The sequence below is a fragment of the Caretta caretta genome, chromosome 5 (genome assembly GCF_965140235.1).
Source record: "Caretta caretta isolate rCarCar2 chromosome 5, rCarCar1.hap1, whole genome shotgun sequence".
NCBI classification, from domain to species: domain Eukaryota; kingdom Metazoa; phylum Chordata; order Testudines; family Cheloniidae; genus Caretta; species Caretta caretta.
The window spans coordinates 20595499-20614220 of record NC_134210.1 but is presented as its reverse complement, the minus strand read 5'-3'; the positions used below and the strand labels follow the sequence as shown (position 1 = coordinate 20614220).

Genomic DNA, 18722 nt, shown 5'->3' with positions numbered 1-18722 from the left:
CTCACAAAGCGTCCTGCCAGCAGCTCCCTCCTGTTTATATTGAGGGAGCTCTAGCTCAAGCCCTTCTGCTGATCTCTGCTGTGGCAGTATATGGTGTGGAGAGAGATATGCTCTCAGATAATCTTATCCCAAACCAGTCAGGGCTTTACAGGTTTAAACTAACACTTTGAACTCCACACAGAATTCTATTGATCCTGATTAGATTCTGCATACAAAACGTAAGAGTTTATACATTATGAAGAGACATGCTCCCCAGACAAATACAGTTGTCCAGTCAGAAGACTATATATAATTGAGAACAATTAAAAAAATTAAAATTTCAAGTGGCTACAGATACTATATTTAAAGACAATTTTCTAGCTCAGATTGAGAGGAAGCATAAAACAATTTTGCACTGGCTACAGACTCAGCAAGAATTTCATGCAAATAGAGTTGAGAAAGAGTGTAGCCTACAGTGATGATGTTTGCTTATACCAATGTGCTGAAATGTAAGTAGAGAATATGTTTTTGGGCCTAAATTTGGGCTTGAAGATAATAAAATATGAGTGAAGCAGACAATTCTGAGTCAAGTTAAAGGTAAGGTAGGCCAGGTCATGTGGTAAACATGTTTTGGTTTTAACAAATGCTCTAGGCAAAATGTGTATGTTTTGGAAGAATGTTATATGTACTGATAATTACTGGAACGATATTTACAGAGATGTTAATTAAGAGGACATTTCATGTGAAATAGCCTATGATAAAGTAGAAAATATTTAATCATGGTGGTGGAAATATAGATATGGTAAAAGGTGGGTTTAATTTATAAAGGGGTATTATTATAATTGATTATAAAAATGGTAGCACATTAATTTTAGGTTAGCACATTCATTGGCCATCAAGGTACCATTAAAGAAAGGATTACATGCCCGTTCTTCTCAACCAGGGACTGATTACCCCGGATGCACCTTTTCATCTTGGAATATGGTATAAATGCAGTGTATCATTATACTGCAATACCTGTTTACTTTATTTAAAATAAAATAATTAGCTCAAGTTTTTAATTCTATCACTAATTGTGTCATTCACAGTCCTCCACTAAACTAAATTATCTGTAATGGCACCAAAGGCTCCAACCTTAAAGAGTTTAGTTTAGTTCTATTCCTTATCTTTAACCCATTAATTTGGAACTCACACACCATTCAAGTTGATCAGCAGCATACAATTTAGGCATTCCCAGTTGAGGTGGTTCTGATAACAATGAGTTCAGCAGAAACCAATCATAACCAGGAAGTAAAGACAAGGGTCTGATTAACATTAAATAAAGTATCTTTGATGAAACATACTTTAAAAATCCACCAAGTCTGATCTTTTACCTTTTGTGTGTACAAGAACAAGTAATGCTCTGTAAGTTAACCTTTTAAAGGTTGAAATACTACACTTAACTTACTGTAACAACATCCTGTTGATCCTAATTAACATAGCACAAATAATATTTCTTCCCTTGATGTGTTCCTGATTCAGCAAAACATTTTAACTTGTTCATGGCACATCTTCAAGGGAAAAGCAAACCCAGTAACACCACATATTCTCCAATGTCAGCAATAACTAATCAGAAAGGATCATTGTAATGATGGAAAATATGTGTCTCAAGCTTTGACTTTATTATTACCTAGTATTGTTTGGTATGTACCACAAAATTAAGGTACATCATTTTGGGGATACACAAATTTTAAGGTATGTTAGTGGCATTTTAGTTTCTACAACATCAGTCTGATTTAGGAATCAAACAAACCAATCAGATTCAACATTTTATTTTTGTTCCACATCTCAGTTTTACCTGATACCACATACGTGCTCCATTATTTAAAATTCTGAGTACCTGGCTGGTAGTTTGTAAATAAAACTTTGTCCATCTTCTGTCCATATGATCACTTTATCAGCTGATACAAAGTCACCGCCAGTCCACGTTTGTCCATTTTCACTGGGAACTGAACATAACAAGGAATAATCTCCAGCATCAAAAACCTAGAAGTAAGCAAAATTAAACAAAAAAAAAAAAAAGGTCTATTTGTTTATCATTACATGTTCATATTTTAAATGTTTGGATAGCTAATAATTTAATACCTCCACATATTTAGTTTTAAGGAACATTCAATTCTATTACCTATGGCAACAATTACTTAAGATACTTAATACATACTAAATTCCATAAAATAGCCAAGAAAATAAATTTGTTATAGAACTTACAATGTCTGTATCATGTTTGCAATCCTTTGATACACATTACAAATATGGTATGGCATAGCATGCTTTCCATTTAGATTTTGCAGATTTTTGTCTGCATAAAACAAAACCATATCAACTATTTAGCCTTCAAAAAGGCGTTTTCATCTATTTTTTAAATAATGTCCAAAGCATGAACGCAATATACTCCCAATGCTGTGAGCCAATATACTTGAAATAGACTAAATACTCAAAGAACTCAGAGCTCTAGTTGATTTATAAACACTTTCCCAAGCATCTTTCCCTATGTCTCACTGACAGTTTTATTAAACCAGCCTCTATTGCTAAGAAAAAGCCAGTTTTTTTTACTTAACTGGTTATCCTTACCCTCCAGTATTTGGAGCACACTACCAAAAGTGATCGTTGGGTAAATGCACAGAAAGAAATGCTTTGGCAGTTTTGACAGTAAATTGGTTTAGACTCCTCCTCAAATACTGGTTCTGTATCCTAAAAGAGAAAGAAAGAAAGTTACCTTTATTCAACCCTATGATACCAAAAACTGTTCTGCTTTGTGCCACAGTTCTCAAATTATGCTCTCTGGACCTCTGAACGGGTCTAAGGAGCATTTTAGGGGGGTCTCACAGAAAATCTTCTGTCACAACAGCAAAACATTTATCAAGCTTCAAGCAAGGACATTTCCTGTGATATAGCCCAAGATACACCCATACATCTTTGTATGCCATGTGGATGCAACATGTTTTACTCTGTCAAATATTTCTTTGGTGAAAATTCAATCAGGATCAAATTTGCAGACTGCCAAAACTAAAGGGGTTGGAAGTATACAGAAGAGCAACCCAAAAATTATGAAGTGGCGAGTGTCATCAGATGTTCGGCTGCCTGTGCGTTCCCTCCGAATGCCGTCCCAGCTCTGCACAGATACTGGCACAGCCGACCTCAAGCGAACCGCCCAATAAGACCACAAGACTTGGTTTAGTAGCGGAGGGGCCCGGCCAGGTTTATCTTTACATCTTTATACACAGTTACAAACAAATTACATATTACCCTGACATATCTAGGTTCCCCCCCCCCCCCCCCCGACATATCTGGGTGCCACCCATTACTTTGTACATGTTGGTTTGATCAAAACATTTCTATTCATCATGCTGTCATCCTGACCTTATGTTTAGGATGGGTCAGTGTGTTCCTGTTATCTTTGGGGAATGTGCTGGTATTGAGGTGTTCTAGTACCACCTTTCTGGAATGTGTTTGTATTTAATTGATTTAATTGGGGATTGATCCTGCTTTGAGCAGGGGGTTGGACTAGATGACCTCCTGAGGTCCCTTCCAACCCTGATATTCTAAGATTCTATGATATATTCTTATGCCTAGCACTACTTAGGAATGTGTGTTTCTGCGATATCAGCCTTGTTCTTACCAGATTCTGTGAGCAGGGCCTGCCTCTTGCTCATAACTTAACTTTGCTTTAGATTAGCAAGTTTTTACCATTACTTTAGCCCAGGCCCCAGGGCTCATACCAGGCCGCTTAATACAAGGCCTTATGTTTCAGGCCCTCTCCTTCCTACAGCATGTACAGATTACAGAAGTGAGGGCTGCAGACAACAAGTGGAGACTGAGTTATAGTAAACTAAAAGCCCTATGTCAAATGAAAAGGAGAACTTGTGGCACCTTAGAGACTAACCAATTTATTTGAGCATGAGCTTTCGTGAGCTACAGCTCACTTCATCAGATGTATAATGAATGATGTATGTATAATTATGTATGTATAATGTATGATGAAGTGAGCTGTAGCTCACGAAAGCTCATGCTCAAATAAATTGGTTAGTCTCTAAGGTGCCACAAGTTCTCCTTTTCTTTTTGCAAATACAGACTAACACGGCTGTTCCTCTGAAATATGTCAAATGAGTTTATTTTAAATTTGACCCCTTTCACATCAATGAGTATTAGAGCTACCAGAGGCAAAGGGTGAATTCAGGATTGGGAGAAGTGCTCATAAGAAGATCTCATCATAAATGATCCACATGATAAAGTTTGAGAACCACTGTTTAGTCAGTTACCAAGAAAATCTAGGTAAAGTGTTCAAGAGTGCCTAAATTACTTAAAAGCCTACATCCTAGGTAGGCACTCAAACATTTTACCCTCCATTAATAATAAAAACTTATGACTTAAACTGAAAAGGGAAGCAAGAAAGGGGGGGAGCGGGGAGAGAAGAAGTGGGGTGGGGGGGCAAGACAGCTAGTAGACAGCTACCTGATTTCCTAGCATTTTACCTCAGTCATTTGTGTTTTTGTGCACCTTAGGACACCAAAGCAGTTTGGTGATCTGCTCCTCCCGTAGTTCCAATCATAAAATCTACTATATTTTGTTATGATTGGCAGTGTGATTAGAAAAGACCCTGAATTGAAACAGTAGAAGGGGTGCATGCGGAGCATTGTTGGGGAGAAGAATAAGAAGCTTATACAATGACCTGTTTGTGAAATTCCCTGCCTCTAGCCAATGACATCAGCCTCCTCACCCACAAAAAACTGGATCTAATTTAAGGAACAAAAGAGGAAGGACTGTTCAGTGGTTAGGACTCTAACATGAGACTCAAAGGACCTCAGTTCCTGTGTGACCATGAGCTACTCACAGTCTCTCTTGCTCCTGTTCCCCCATATTTAAAATGATAATGTTTGGCTGCCTACATGGGTGTTGTATAAAACACAACGAATATCATGAAGTGCTCAGATAATGTGGGGGTCTTAAGTATCTCAGAAAGATAGACAGTAAGCAAAGATTACACATCAATAACTGTACTTGTCTTATAATATATATTTTTTCTATATTGAAATCTTAAAAATCGCCTTACATTTAAATTTATCATTCAAAATGGAGTTTAATAAGACAAAAGTAGATATTTCTACACTGCATTTTAAAATCCAGGGCAATGAGTCTCCAACAGATTCAGGCTCAAGCCACAGCAGTAAAAACAGCTGCAGTCATTCGGGCTCAAGTTTGGAGGGGTGGGCTTCAGAGCCTGAGCCACAATATCTACACAGCTGTTTTTAGTGCCATAACACTACAAGTTTGTAGGAGTCTTGCTGTTGCAGGTTTTAAATCACAGTGTAGACATGCCCAATGTGCATGTAATAAGAAACAGAAAAGTGTTTCATAAAAGGCCGGATGACCATCTCCCAAGAAGAGCCAAAAAACTTTTCAGAGTTCTTATGACACTAAGAGAATAAAAAGATCTGCAAGAGCTTGTGGTAACCTATTCTGTCACTGGTAAGCATAACAAATTCCTCTGCAGGACAGATTAGTGTTTTCTATTTAGTTCTGATGCTGTCGAGTGACCTCGCCTGTAGACAGTCAGCTGAGCCTAACTGAATAAGATGGATATTGTTTTAACTTCAAGCTGCACTCTTTCAAGGAGCCCAGCATGTTTGTAAGAAAAATTGGACGACAAAGTATTTTATGTGGTTTGATTACCTCTTTGCTGTCCACATCTTTCCAAAGCAGCCCAGGTCCCTTGCAACTGGAAATTTTTAACATTTTAACATTGTTTTTAAGGAAGACTTTGATACAACTAGTGTTTCTTAATTTAGAACATGCCAAATTATTCCAGAGAATACTCTGGCTATTTCAGGAAGTGAAACAGTAGAAAAAGGAGTTCCCCATTTTTTCCAGTCTCTGCCACAGAGGACGAACAAGGATCAAGTAACTGCTCTCTTTTTCAACCAATAGACACACAATCCCTTTTTGTAGTTTCCAAAATAGGTCTCAGAATTGTTTGCTCAAGTGAGTAACTCAGCTATTTGAAGTCATCATTTAGATTTGATCTTATACATAATAAAGATAATTGGTGTCCCCTTAATATTCAAGAGCAGATGCAGCCTTCTAAATTAAAGCAACAAAATCTAAATTAGCTGTAAAGATTTACACCGAGGGAAAATTTTGCAGATGTTTAGCTTTGATATACGCAACATATGAATCTCCTGTGGGCAGCTAAAATGCTAGTAGTCTCCTAAAAGTCTTACACACCCTTTTAGAGAAAGATTCTTTATTTTACCGACTGGCACCAATTCAGATGCTGACAGTACAGGAGGGCAGGAATAGCAGACTATCATATTGAGGATTTATAGCTCTCTATGTAAAAGTGGAAATTTATGCAAATTCTATCTGCTGCTCTGCATGGTACATGGAAATCTTCACTTACCAAAACTCTCTCTGCGATCCTCTCAGAGGGTTTTTTTAAGTCACTTACAAAGTATATCATGCAAGGTTCAGAATGAGGTGGGGTAGGGGAGTTAACACTAAAGAAAAGGATGGTATTGAGGTTAAGGCACAGTTCTGGAAGGCAAGAGATTTGGGTTAGTTTCCCAGATCTGACACAGATTTCCTGTGCACCTCAGGTAGGTCACTTAAATCTCTCTGTACCTCAGTTACTCCATATGCATAATAGGGATAATAAAACTTCCTGTCTGTCTCCCACATCTATTTAGACTGCAAACTCCTTGAAGCAGGGATTGTCTCTTATTATGTGCTAGGTGCTGTTGTATACACAATGAGACCTCAATCTCCACTAGAAATCCACTAGAAGAGCTACTATAATAACTATGATCTCTGAAAGTTTGCCTTCTGATTCTACTTTTCCACATCCCCATTGGAAATTCTGTAAAAATGCACAAGAAGAATTCATTATTGGTGAAAGAAAGAGGGCTTGGGGAGAATGGAGAGAAAGAAAGAAAGTAAAGTGAAAAGTATGCATGCATCAATATTTAAAGCCCCACCTTCATCCTGCAAAGCTGGTTGTAATTTCCTTGCAGTACAAGTAATTTTAAAATCACCAAATACCATGACAGACTTAGCACTAGAATCTCTCTGGACTTAACTTTAAGAGTCAGACCTCTAAGAAGCCGGCATGAGACATGGACAATTGAAAAATTACATCTCTGAAGAGTTTGCAGCTGAGCTAAGGGAGAATTTAGACAATAAGGAGCCTCTTTTTGGAAGGCAGAGGAGAGGTCAATTATTATGGCTCTTGGGCAGCTGGAGGATCACACAAAAGATGCTGAACAAAAGAATGTTTCTTTTCAACAATACTCAAGAGGGAAAAATTATGGGACTCAACACAGAGAACATACCGAGAGTGGCCCACAATAGAAAATGCACAGCCTTGTTCATGCCCCATGTAATGTTTGACAGTGAAGGAAGAATTCAGATTCAGAAACTCCTCTGCTTACCTGCATGCGACTAACATCAGAAGTTACAATCCACACTTTCAGAATACCAGTCACTGAAACTGCTACGACAGTATCCTCTGGTGGGTGAAAGAGGGGCAGAAAAGAAGTTACAATAAAATGAAGGATATGTTGAACAAGAGATTACAAACAACAAAAATATGCTAAAAGTTTTTAATAAATTCATGAAATGCTTGTTCCAAATTCAAATGGATAAATTAGAACTGGCAAACTACACGCAAAGAAACCAATGCACTAATTTCCCATTTGTTCTTTTGCTTTGTGGGAGTGAAGAATTCTCTGCATACATACGCAGAGCTCAAACTGGGGAGAAAAAACAATGACGGAGTGGCACTCTCCCAAGCTCTGCACACGAGCCAAGGCTCTGCCTACTTTAGATGTCAAAATAAGACTCCACTCCAAGTAGATTGTGCAGATGTGATCACATGAGCTCTTTAGGGTTGGGTCTCCCTCTGTGGGGTATGGATAGACTCATGCAGAGGGCCAGGTTACACAGTAGTAACGATTTACTGAATACATATGAAGAAAAGGAGTACTAGTGGCACCTTAGAGACTAACCAATTTATTTGAGCATAATTTTCCACTGAATGCATCCGATGAAGTGAGCTGTAGCTCACAAAAGCTTATGGTCAAATAAATTGGTTAGTCTCTAAGGTGCCACAAGTACTCCTTTTCTTTTGTGAATACAGACTAACACGGCTGCTACTCTGAAACCTGAATACGTATGGAGACTGAACTACACTACCATTCCTAGAAGCGACTGCTCTAAATTACAGTTGAGGCCAATATACAAAGCCAGTGTCTGAACAGTAATTCTTATTCTGTAGATTAACAAAAAAAAAAAACAAAAAACACAACAACCTAAAACCGCCAAAAAACTGCAGTATCAAAGGCTAAGCCTGTACTTTTCACCGACACCAAATTCTCCCACTTGTATTTTTTAAAAGGTTAGAACTTAACAATTTCTGGCAAAGATAGCCTTAATCCTTCAAATGGAAGAAAGATTTGAAAACATGTGTGATTTCAACATGAAGTGACATCATTCCAGTCTAGACTTTGCCAGGAGACTAGACCAAAAAGTAGCTGTTTTTCTTACTTAAAGAAAAGTACAATAAACCCAAACAACTTCTCATTACCTTGTGTTCTATGGGATCGAATAATACTCATGGAGCTGATCCAGTCGGGAGAAATCTTTGACACTAAGGAATAAAGAACCTCGAGACTGGTAGCATCCACAACAAGAATTTCTGGGTAATGACCATGACACAGTAGCCTGCCTTCACGCTGAGTCCCAACTGTGAACTGGTAGAACTGTTGTAAAGAGAACACAGTCCCTTAAGAAATCAGTTAATATTTTTTAAATCACAATCTAATTATAGGTTTTTGATCTCTATGGTGTTATTTGCGTATTACAATTATTTTCTATTTTCATAAATTATTTTGATAAATTAGAATTCCTTGATTAACTAGCAGAGCCAGCCAGGTATTTACAATTTGTTTGTTTGTTTTTAAATCCACACCCCCTTATGCCCCAAAACACATTGTGGTATTACATCACATAACCAGATATTTTAAAAATTTCAGAACTGGCTGACCAAATATTTGGCTTCAATTATATTTACATTCCAGCTGGTCTCTGTGGGGAGCAGTGCTACTTGCCTGATGATAAATATGATCACTGTAAATTAATTCTTGACATTTTTTCAAAAGCTGAAATGCAACACATTTCTAGGGCATGTGACAACATAGAAATATATTTTATAAACTGGCATAATTGAACTTGTGAAGATAACAGCCCAGTACAAGTACAGCAACAAGACTACAGCAAAGGAGCTAAATAGTTCCTCAACTGTATAAAATATAGTACTGGCCTTCCCAAACATTTTAGCATTTACATGAATACTATACCAACCTGTATTCCAGTATGGGTGCAGGCGAGTTTTGTAAATTCTATACATCTCCCATCATTCACATCCCACAGACACATCTCCCTAAAAAACATATACGGTAAGTAACTCTGATCATGCCTATGCACTTCATTTTTCAAAGGACTTGCAAGTTACAGAATTATTTTGGTTTCAAGAAAGCTATATTGGGTTATCGAGTCCAGTGACTCTCAACCTTTCCAGACTACTGTACCCCTTTCAGAAGTCTGATTTGTCTTGCGTATCCCCAAGTTTCACCTCACTTAAAAACGACTTACTTACAAAATCAGACATAAAAATACAAGTGTCAGAGCACACTATAGGTGCTGATCCCGTGAGTGCTCCAGGACTGGAGCACCGACGGAAAAGAATTAGTGGGGCTTAGCATCCACCAGCAGCCAGCTACCCCCTCCCCTCAGCGCCTCCCGTCTGCCAGTGGCCCACCGATCAACTCCTTCCCCTCCCCCACAGTGCCTCCCACTCGCTGCGATCAGCTGTTTCACAGCGTGCAGGAGACGCTGGGTGGGGGAGGAGCAGGGATGGGGCGCACTTGGGGGAGGGGGTGAAACTGGGCAGGAAGAGGTGGGGGCGGGGGTGGAAAGAAGTGTGGTGGAGGTTTGGGGGAAAGGGGAGCCTGTGGCGGAGCAGAGGTGTGGCCTGGGGCAGGAAGAGGCAGGGCGGAGGGTGGGGACTTGGGGGAAGGGGGTGGAGCAGGGGGTTGAACACCCCTGGGGCCCAGAGGAAGCCGTGCCTGTGCAGCACACTATTCCTGAAAAATTACTTACTTTCTCATTTTTACTATATTATTATAAAATAAATCAATTGGAATATAAATAGCATAGTTACACTTCAGCGTGTAGTATAAAGAGCAACATAAACAAGTCATTGTCTATGTGAAAATTTTAGTTTGTACTGACTTCTTATGTAGCCTACTGTAAAACTAGGCAAATATCTAGATGAGAAGTTGTACTCCTGGGAAGACCTCTGTGTATCCCCAGGGGTACACAAGCCCCTGGTTGAGAACCACTGATCTAGTCCATCCCAAATGTTTAGGTCAGATAGCAATCAGCCCTCTTTTAATTCCCCTTCCTTTCTCAGAGTCATCTCTCGCTCTCTTTTTTTTTTTTTTAAATCCACAGCCTTCCATGCAAGGTCTGCTTCTCTGGCATTATTTTTTTAGTTACAACAGAAAGAAGAAGTGAGGCACCAAGACTTGTCCCAAATAATAATAAATATTTAGTAGGATGCAGTGTAGAGCCCAGGATTCCCGATTTCTCTCATGCAAATATTTTCAACAACCTTTATTTCTGACCACCTATTAAATACTAAGACTAAAGAACTAGGTTTTCCTTTTCCATTTCTTAAAGCAGTAAAAGCAGTGGTGCTTTAATCATGTGGCAGTGAAGACTGAGGGTAATTTCACAGCTTTTAAATTGCTGAAAAATGAAAGTATCACTTGTTGCTGCTATGCATATGTGATGGGGCAGATAGATGCCACACTGGCACTGAGAGGATTAAGGAAAGCCTGTGGACTCAGCTGACCCTGCCCCACTACATCTGCAGCCAGTCAATGTTAGGCATGGAGAAGAGAGTTAGAAGGTGGAGACCTAGCCCAGTTGAGATCTAACCAGGAAGGAGAACAAAGCTCTAGTGCTTCCTCAATGAGGAAAATCTGGTTCTAGCCAAGAATCTAAGGTTCCACGCTCAACGGATGAGCCATTTGGTGGATGGGATGACTAAGCACAGGACAAGGAGAGACTAACTGCACAGACAAGCCTGGAGACCTGCCAACAAATCCTTGGATTACCCTGATTTTTAGTATAACGTTTTCCTTTGTTTTGGACTCTAACATGCTGGAAGGGGTACAAATCCAGTATGCCATACCGGGAGGGCTAAGGCACCAAGTCATTGGCTCCAAAAGAGGCGACACCCGCCCATCAGAGACCTGCTGTGTCGAGTCATTCACTGATGAACTACAAATGGGCGCCACCTAGACAACATGGTTACAGGGTGCTGAAGATGAATCCACCAAATAAACAGTTAAAAAGTACCATCTAGTGGAGATTTTTCTTACAGACCAGGAGCGTGAGTATTATAATTTTGAAGTAGTTTTTCTCTTGGTTAATTCCACTCAACTTCCAGGCAGGTGAGCACAGGATGCTTGGACCTGGATGAAGTATTTCATGGAAAGAAGCATTGATGGATTCTTTGATATAATAAGCAGACCCTCAAAAAACCATTTTTGCTTACTCAGCTAAATACTTAGAGGATGATCAATGCTGTGTTCTTTATTTTAATAATTCATCACTAGAATGGGAATATGGAATTACAGAGGAGCCAACTAGAAGATCTGATCAAAAGTTTTCCAATGGAATGTTTTTCATTTAAAAAAAATATCAAAATGAAGCATTTTAATAAGGTCATAATATTCCATTTCAACCTTGTTGTAAGGGATCATTTAAAACTTATTTGTTTCTAAATTTATTTTCATTTTATCACCATACAAATTGCTATTTAGAAAACCAATTACAAATTACCAGTTGAAATATCAATCACCAATTTTTACTATAATTTAACATTTAACCTCAAACTTTAACATAAAGATTTCAAAGTCAAGAGAAAACATTTTGATTGCTTCTAACTGAAATACTTTCAAAGGCTTTGTTTTGTGGGAAATTTCTACTTTTCATTTCAGTTCAAAATGAAAAAAGCTGAAGTGTTGGAAGATCCCATGGTACAGAAATTCCAAATTTCTGTCAGTTCTGCTCACTATGTTCAAGGTTGGGAGGTCACCTAGAGCTACAACTCTGACCATTCCAGCTGCAGAAGAGGAGAATTTCCTTACCACATTTTGATACGAACAGATCTATAACTGGTTAGCCACATTTCTTGACTATAAATCAGAATGTTAATGAGTAAAGAGTTTGTCTCGTTCATTTGGTTGAGGCAATATTGCTTAGTATTGAGGTACACCTTGAAATGTATGGCTCATATGCAAAGTCGATGGGACTTTGGAGTTCTGGGTTTTTTTCTAAAACATGTTTGTGTACCCAAAGAAACCATTCATTCCAACGATTAATTCTCCAAAACCCCTTTAACAAAAGACTAGTGCTGTGACCAACATGACCTTTGTGAACACTCTCAGGGCAGATGCCAAGACAAATGGAAGAGATTGAATTGGAAATACTAACACCCAGTAGAAACCTCAGGTTACTTTTGGTGGAAGGGAGTGATAGGGATGTAAAAAGAGGCATTGTAAGGTCCATTAAGGCCATGAAATCAGGTGGTCTTTGTGATCCATGATGGGCAGCCTGGATCTGATGGATTCTGTTCGGAATATTTGCAATTCATTAAGTTGTTCACCCATTTCATATAAAAAGAATCAGGCGCTTCCCTCTTTAGGTCCACAAAGAATTTCAAGTAAATTCCCTTTAAAATCTCTGTTTGACCGTGGCTAGGACCATAGTCCACAGACTCTAAAAGGTTTCCAACAGTTTCCAGGAAGAAGAAGAAGAAGAAGAAGAAAAAAGCCTCTCCTGATCTAAAAAAATAGGAAGGAGAACACTAAGGGTTTCTCTACATATGGAGTTACTCTGGAATCACTATTTCACTTGAAATTCACATCTTACGTTATTCTAGAATAATTTTCAGGTATAGACAAGCCCTAAAAAGGAAAGGTGGCATAACTCAAAGAGTTACCACCTGGAGACTAGGGAAAGGAGATCCAACCGTTAGAGGAGATAGCTTCCCACTGGAATGAGAAAGAAAATGCAAGATCATCTCTGCACAATGTAAGTCCACAGAGTGGAGACATTGAGAGCCCAAAGCCGTTATGCCTCTATTTAGCAGCTGAAAGAAAAAAGGCTTATGCTTACTTCAGATATATGAAAAAAAAGAAATTGCTGTTCCTAAAAACAAATTAGGCTTCTCCTTGGGAGAGAATTTCATGACTGTAACGAGTGACTTTTCCTTGAGGAAGAGGGTTCTGGCCTATTTTCCATCCACCACATGATGGTTTGGTTTCATTGTGGAGGGGAGGTGTTAGAGTAAGCCAAACTGTAGTAGAATCCACTGTAAGTAAGAGAACCACTAATCCCCAAACTTGGATACTCACCAGCCTTCACTGTTTTCAAATAGTAGTTCCACCCACATTTGTTTCTTATAACAATATTTGCTACTTACTCTGTAATCAACAGGAAAAAAAATGAACTCCAGTTACCAAAACCTTCCGAGATGTGTGGTCCCTATGGATATTCAGAGTGGGTGTGCATGCACTCCATGTGCCTGAAACCAAAAAAAATTTTAACACCAGTGTCTGTTGATCTGTGCTTGTGTCCTACACCTCCTCGTGCTCTGAACCAAACGTAAAAGGGGCAGTGTGGACCAACATCCCTCCAGTTCCTATTTCACTGCAATTCAAGTGAGGATCTGAGCAGAGGGGAAGGAGAGCAGGTTGTGGAATAGGAACCATACATCCGGAAGAAATCCAGTTACTATAAGGTGAGTAAACTCCATTTCTTCTTCAGGTGCTCGTCTCTGTGGGTGTTCACTATCGATGACTCCCAAGCAGTATTCGTTGTGGAGGAAGGAGCAAGGAAGAATGTTGCATCACAGAATCACCAAACCAAAGGAGGCATCCGCCAATCAAGCTTGAACCAGGGCATAATGCCTAGTAAAGGAGTGAATGGAGCTCAACATCCGAGAGGGTAACTCCCTGCCGGGAAGCCACTGAAACAGCTTTTGCCTCTCGTTAAAAGGTCCCTCCAATACCCAGAGGGGAAGGGGCTTCCATAAGATCACAGCAAAGGAGAACATATCCCTAAAGTTCATTTGAGAGTTTTTGGTTCTCCTTGCATGCTCTTGGTGATGGAAATGAATAAAGGGCTTTGTCCTTTGTAAGGCTAAAGCTCTGCGGACATTCAAAGAGTGGCTATTCCTGTCATCACTGTTATTGTGAGGTTTCGCAAAGAAGATGGGCAAGTGAACAGTCTAACACAGGGGAAATTCAGAGGCCACTTGTGATGCTTCTTGGGGGTACCCAGGGCTGAGAGTCACTTTGTTGTCATCTGTCTCTAGGGTGAGTGAGTTTCATCTGTGCTAGCTGGGTGTTCACTCCCTAACACAATCAGCCTGTCAGCCACACAAGCACTCCCCTCTGGGCTATACCCTTTTGCCCTGCAGATAGACAACAGATGCATCCCAGCCGAGTCCCTTCAGTACGTCCCCCTGATCACTGGACACCCATAGAAATCCCAGATCCTCCATTACCAAAGGAACAGCGTACCCTGTTCTACCAGCTTTCCTTTGATACAGGAGCAGTGGGCTATACACAGCACATGACTGCATTTATAATGCAACACAAGAAAATCTATTTAAGAAAAAATAGAGATTCAAATAGAAACAAGTGAGAGGGACAGAAACAAATGGTTACATAAAAAACGAAATTTTAAAAAAAGCAAACTAGGGCCTACTTTTATTAATAGCTACCTTTCCTATCTAATAAAGTAGATTGTCACCCCAAATTCAGTCTTTTGCAGCTCTTGATAAATCCAAATAGCTAGGACCTAGGGTTTCATGAAGCACCCTTGCTTATCACGGTACCTCCTCAGTGAGTGGATGCAGGGTGTCTTTCTCCACCCTGAGATATACTGAATCAGTCTTTTGTCTTTATTCACAGACGGGGATCCCTTCACTAACATATCATTTCTTTTCATTTCCAAGTGGTTTTGATGTTTATAGGTTGTCTTTGATGGTTTTCCAGTGACTTTTCTGAGTTGATGCAAAGATAGATAATTGAGCAATACATTTAATTAGCTAACCAGGGAGGGATGACAAATTCCTCCCACTTGAATGGGCCATCACAGAGATATTTCCTGGGATTCACTTTTGCTCCAAGACCATAAGGGCATAATTTTACATTGTTACATTACAACTTAAATATAATCCATATGCACATGATGCCATGACTATCGATATTGAAAAGTAACAAGATTTCAGTAGAGACCTCACATGCTACCCCATGAAAGTGGTATATTTGGAGTACTGAGTTTCTGAGGGCTTGGCTACACTTGCAAGTTAGAGCGCATTAAAGCAGACCCAGGTGCCCTAGCTCACTACCCGTCCACGCTGGCAAGGCACATAGAGCGCTCTGACTCCACGGCTAGAGCGCTCCTGGTACTCCACCTCAGCAAGAAAATTAATGCTTGTTGCGCCTTGCTGAAATGCCCAGGCGTCAGTGTGAATGAGGTGTTGCATTACTGCACTCTGATCAGCCTCCGGAAACATCTCATAATCCCCTTAAGTCAAGTGGGCCACTCTTCTCATTGTTTTGGAATCACTGCAGGAATGCGGATATGCCCTTTGAAGCTCAGTTTCTGACAGCAGGCTGCTTATCTGCTCTGAGACAAAGCAACCATTACTGTGGAATGCTCTGTGTGTGTGTGTGTGTGTGTGTGTGTGTGTGTGTGTGTGTGTGAGTGAGTGAGAGAGGCGGGGAGGAAGGAGGTCTGCTACTGTCTGAACTTACAAGATAGCATGCTGACATGCTCTCAGCCCCCCCCAAAAACCCACTCTCTCTCCCCCCACATACACACAACACAGTCCCTGTCACACTCCACCCCCCCACACTTTGAAAAGCACGTTGCAGCCACTTGCATGTTGGGATAGATACCACAATGCATTGCTCTCTGTGGATGTTGCAAGAGCTGCTAATGTGGCCACACCAGTGCGCTTGTAGGTGTCAGTGTGGACAGATTGCAGCACTTTCCCTACTGCGCTCTACGAAGGCTGGTTTAACTCAAAGCGCTCTACATCTGCAGGTCTAGCCAGGCCCTGAGGTCAGACAAGAGTTGCTTGTAAAGAACCTTTTGCTAGTTGTGTCACAGGACCTTTGGGATAAATTTGGGAATAAATTTCAAAGACACTTTAACACTCATATCTAACTTAAGTCTCCCTTGCTGTATATTAAGCCAAAAATTTTTGTCCTACCTTCAGTGGACATGGACAATTATTGATCACAGTCCTCTTTAGCACAGCCTTTAATGTATCTGAAGACTTATCCCCCACTCCGCTCCAGTCTTCTTTTCTCAAGACTAAACATGCCAAATTTTTTTTTTTAAACCTTTCCTCATAGGTCAGGTTTTCTAAACCTTTTTTCATTTTTGTGGTTCTCCTCTGGACACTTTCCAGTTTATCCAGCTCTGCTGAACAGAGTGGGACAATTTACCTCCCTTGTCTTTCATACAACACTCCTGTTAATACACCCCAGAATATTAGCCTTTTTCTCAACTAAATCCCATTGTTGACTCATTCAATTTGTGATCCATTATAACCTCCTTTGAATTGATGGTGTGTATTCTTTAATACATGCTTTTGAGATTTATTGTATTGTTGATTCATAGAATCATAGAATATCAGGGTTGGAAGGGACCTCAGGAGGTCATCTAGTCCAACCCCCTGCTCAAAAGCAGGACCTATACCCAATTAAATCATCCTAGCCAGGGCTTTGTCAAGCCTGACCTTAAAAACTTCTAAGGAAGGAGATTCCACCACCTCCCTAGGCAACGCATTCCAGTGTTTCACCACCCTCCTAGTGAAAAAGTTTTTCCTAATATCCAACCTAAACCTCCCCCACTGCAACTTGAGACCATTACTCCTTGTCCTGTCCTCTTCCACCACTGAGAATAGTCTAGAACCATCCTCCCTGGAACTACCTCTCAGATAGTTGAAAGCAGCTATCAAATCCCCCCTCATTCTTCTCTTCTGCAGACTAAACAATCCCAGTTCCCTCAGCCTCTCCTCATAACTCATGTGTTCCAGACCCCTAATCATTTTTGTTGCCCTTTGCTGGACTCTCTCCAATTTATCCACATCCTTCTTGTAGTGTGGGGCCCAAAACTGGACACAGTACTCCAGATGAGGCCTCACCAATGTTGAATAGAGGGGGACGATCACGTCCCTCGATCTGCTCGCTTTGCCCCTACTTATACATGCTCGTTTTATTATGATTTATATTTACTGTGTTTTTCGCCTTCCTCTGTAGCATGGGGAATGGGTCACTTGCTGGAGGATTCTCTGCTCCTTGAAGTCTTTAAACCACGATTTGAGGACTGAGATTTGATATCTCAGACATAGGTGAGAGGTTTTTCACAGGAGTGGATGGGTGAGATTCTGTGGCCTGCGTTGCGCAGGAGGTCAGACTAGATGATCATAATGGTCCCTTCTGACCTTAGTATCTATGAATCTATTAGGGAATATTATATTTAAATAAGTTATTTTTGTTTTCAAAGCAATGTCTGCCTGAATATCAACAGTTTGAGCAGAGGGCTGTATCCAGGTCAACAGAACTAGTCTGTTCTGGGAAGTCCTCTGAGGGTCAGAGGCAAACTCATTGATAAAACCCAGACAATTCCTCTAGGGCAGGCCACCTCCTGTTACCCATTGAAATGGGCCAAACTGACAATTACAAACATCAGAAAGCAATTATTGGGGTCCCTTGGGTCCAAATTTTGGGGTAACAGTACAAGACCCAGGACTGACTCCTGCCAGACCCCACCAGATACACCTACCCAGTTTGACAGTGAACCACTGATAACTACTCTTAGAGTACAGTCTTTCAAATCAGCCATGCACCCACCTTATAGTAATTTCCGTTACATAACATTTCCCTAGTTTGCTTATGAGAATGTCATGTGGGACTGCAACAAAAGCCTTCCTAAAAGCAAGATATATCACATCTACTACCTGCCCCCATCTGCTAGGCCAATAACCCTGCCAAAGAAGAGTGATGGATGGGGGAGGGGAGGAGGGGATCGGAGGAGCAGCAGAATGGAATTCTCTGGTGTCACCGGTCGTGACGATGTCTAGGACCCATTTGTCCAATGTGATATGTTGCCACATCAGGACGCACTGGGGTAGGAGGTGAATGAAGGAGAGTAACAGGCAGTATGGAGACTGGTTCATGACTCTCAACAGTCCCATCAAAATGCTTTCTTGGTGGGAAGCTGGGACTGAAAGGGAATGACAGCAGTGCACTGTGCCTGCTCTGTTGTACCCTTTGACACTTCCTAGGGGGCTCATAGGCCCTTTTATGATAGAAGGGCTAAGAGGCAGGATGGTGTCTGTGAGGAGTTGGCTTGGAATATATCCTCCAGGATGCCAGGGTTTATATCCTAAAGGAGTGGAGAGTTGCAGGAGAGTCCTTAAGGGAATGAAATGACTCACCTCTTTACTCATTAAACCAGGTTGTTACCCTCACAGGGGAGATCTTGTACTGTTACCTGGATGTCTTTGGGAAGCCATAAGGATTGCACTCATGAAGCCTGCCTCATCATGACCA

General features: G+C 40.5%; 1 protein-coding gene across 4 annotated transcripts in view; it reads right to left on the bottom strand.

Annotated features, from left to right (window-relative positions):
• Positions 1–18722, bottom strand: part of WDR7 (WD repeat domain 7) — a 375678-nt gene that overhangs the window by 316857 nt on the left and 40099 nt on the right. For all 4 annotated transcript variants that reach the window (XM_048851745.2, XM_075128394.1, XM_048851746.2 and 1 more), the window contains 5 exons: positions 9373–9451; positions 8597–8771; positions 7443–7519; positions 2590–2709; positions 1859–2004 (listed from right to left, as the gene is read on the bottom strand). In XM_048851745.2, the coding sequence (XP_048707702.2) occupies positions 1859–2004; positions 2590–2709; positions 7443–7519; positions 8597–8771; positions 9373–9451 (597 nt within the window). The remainder of the gene's footprint in view (positions 1–1858; positions 2005–2589; positions 2710–7442; positions 7520–8596; positions 8772–9372; positions 9452–18722) is intronic.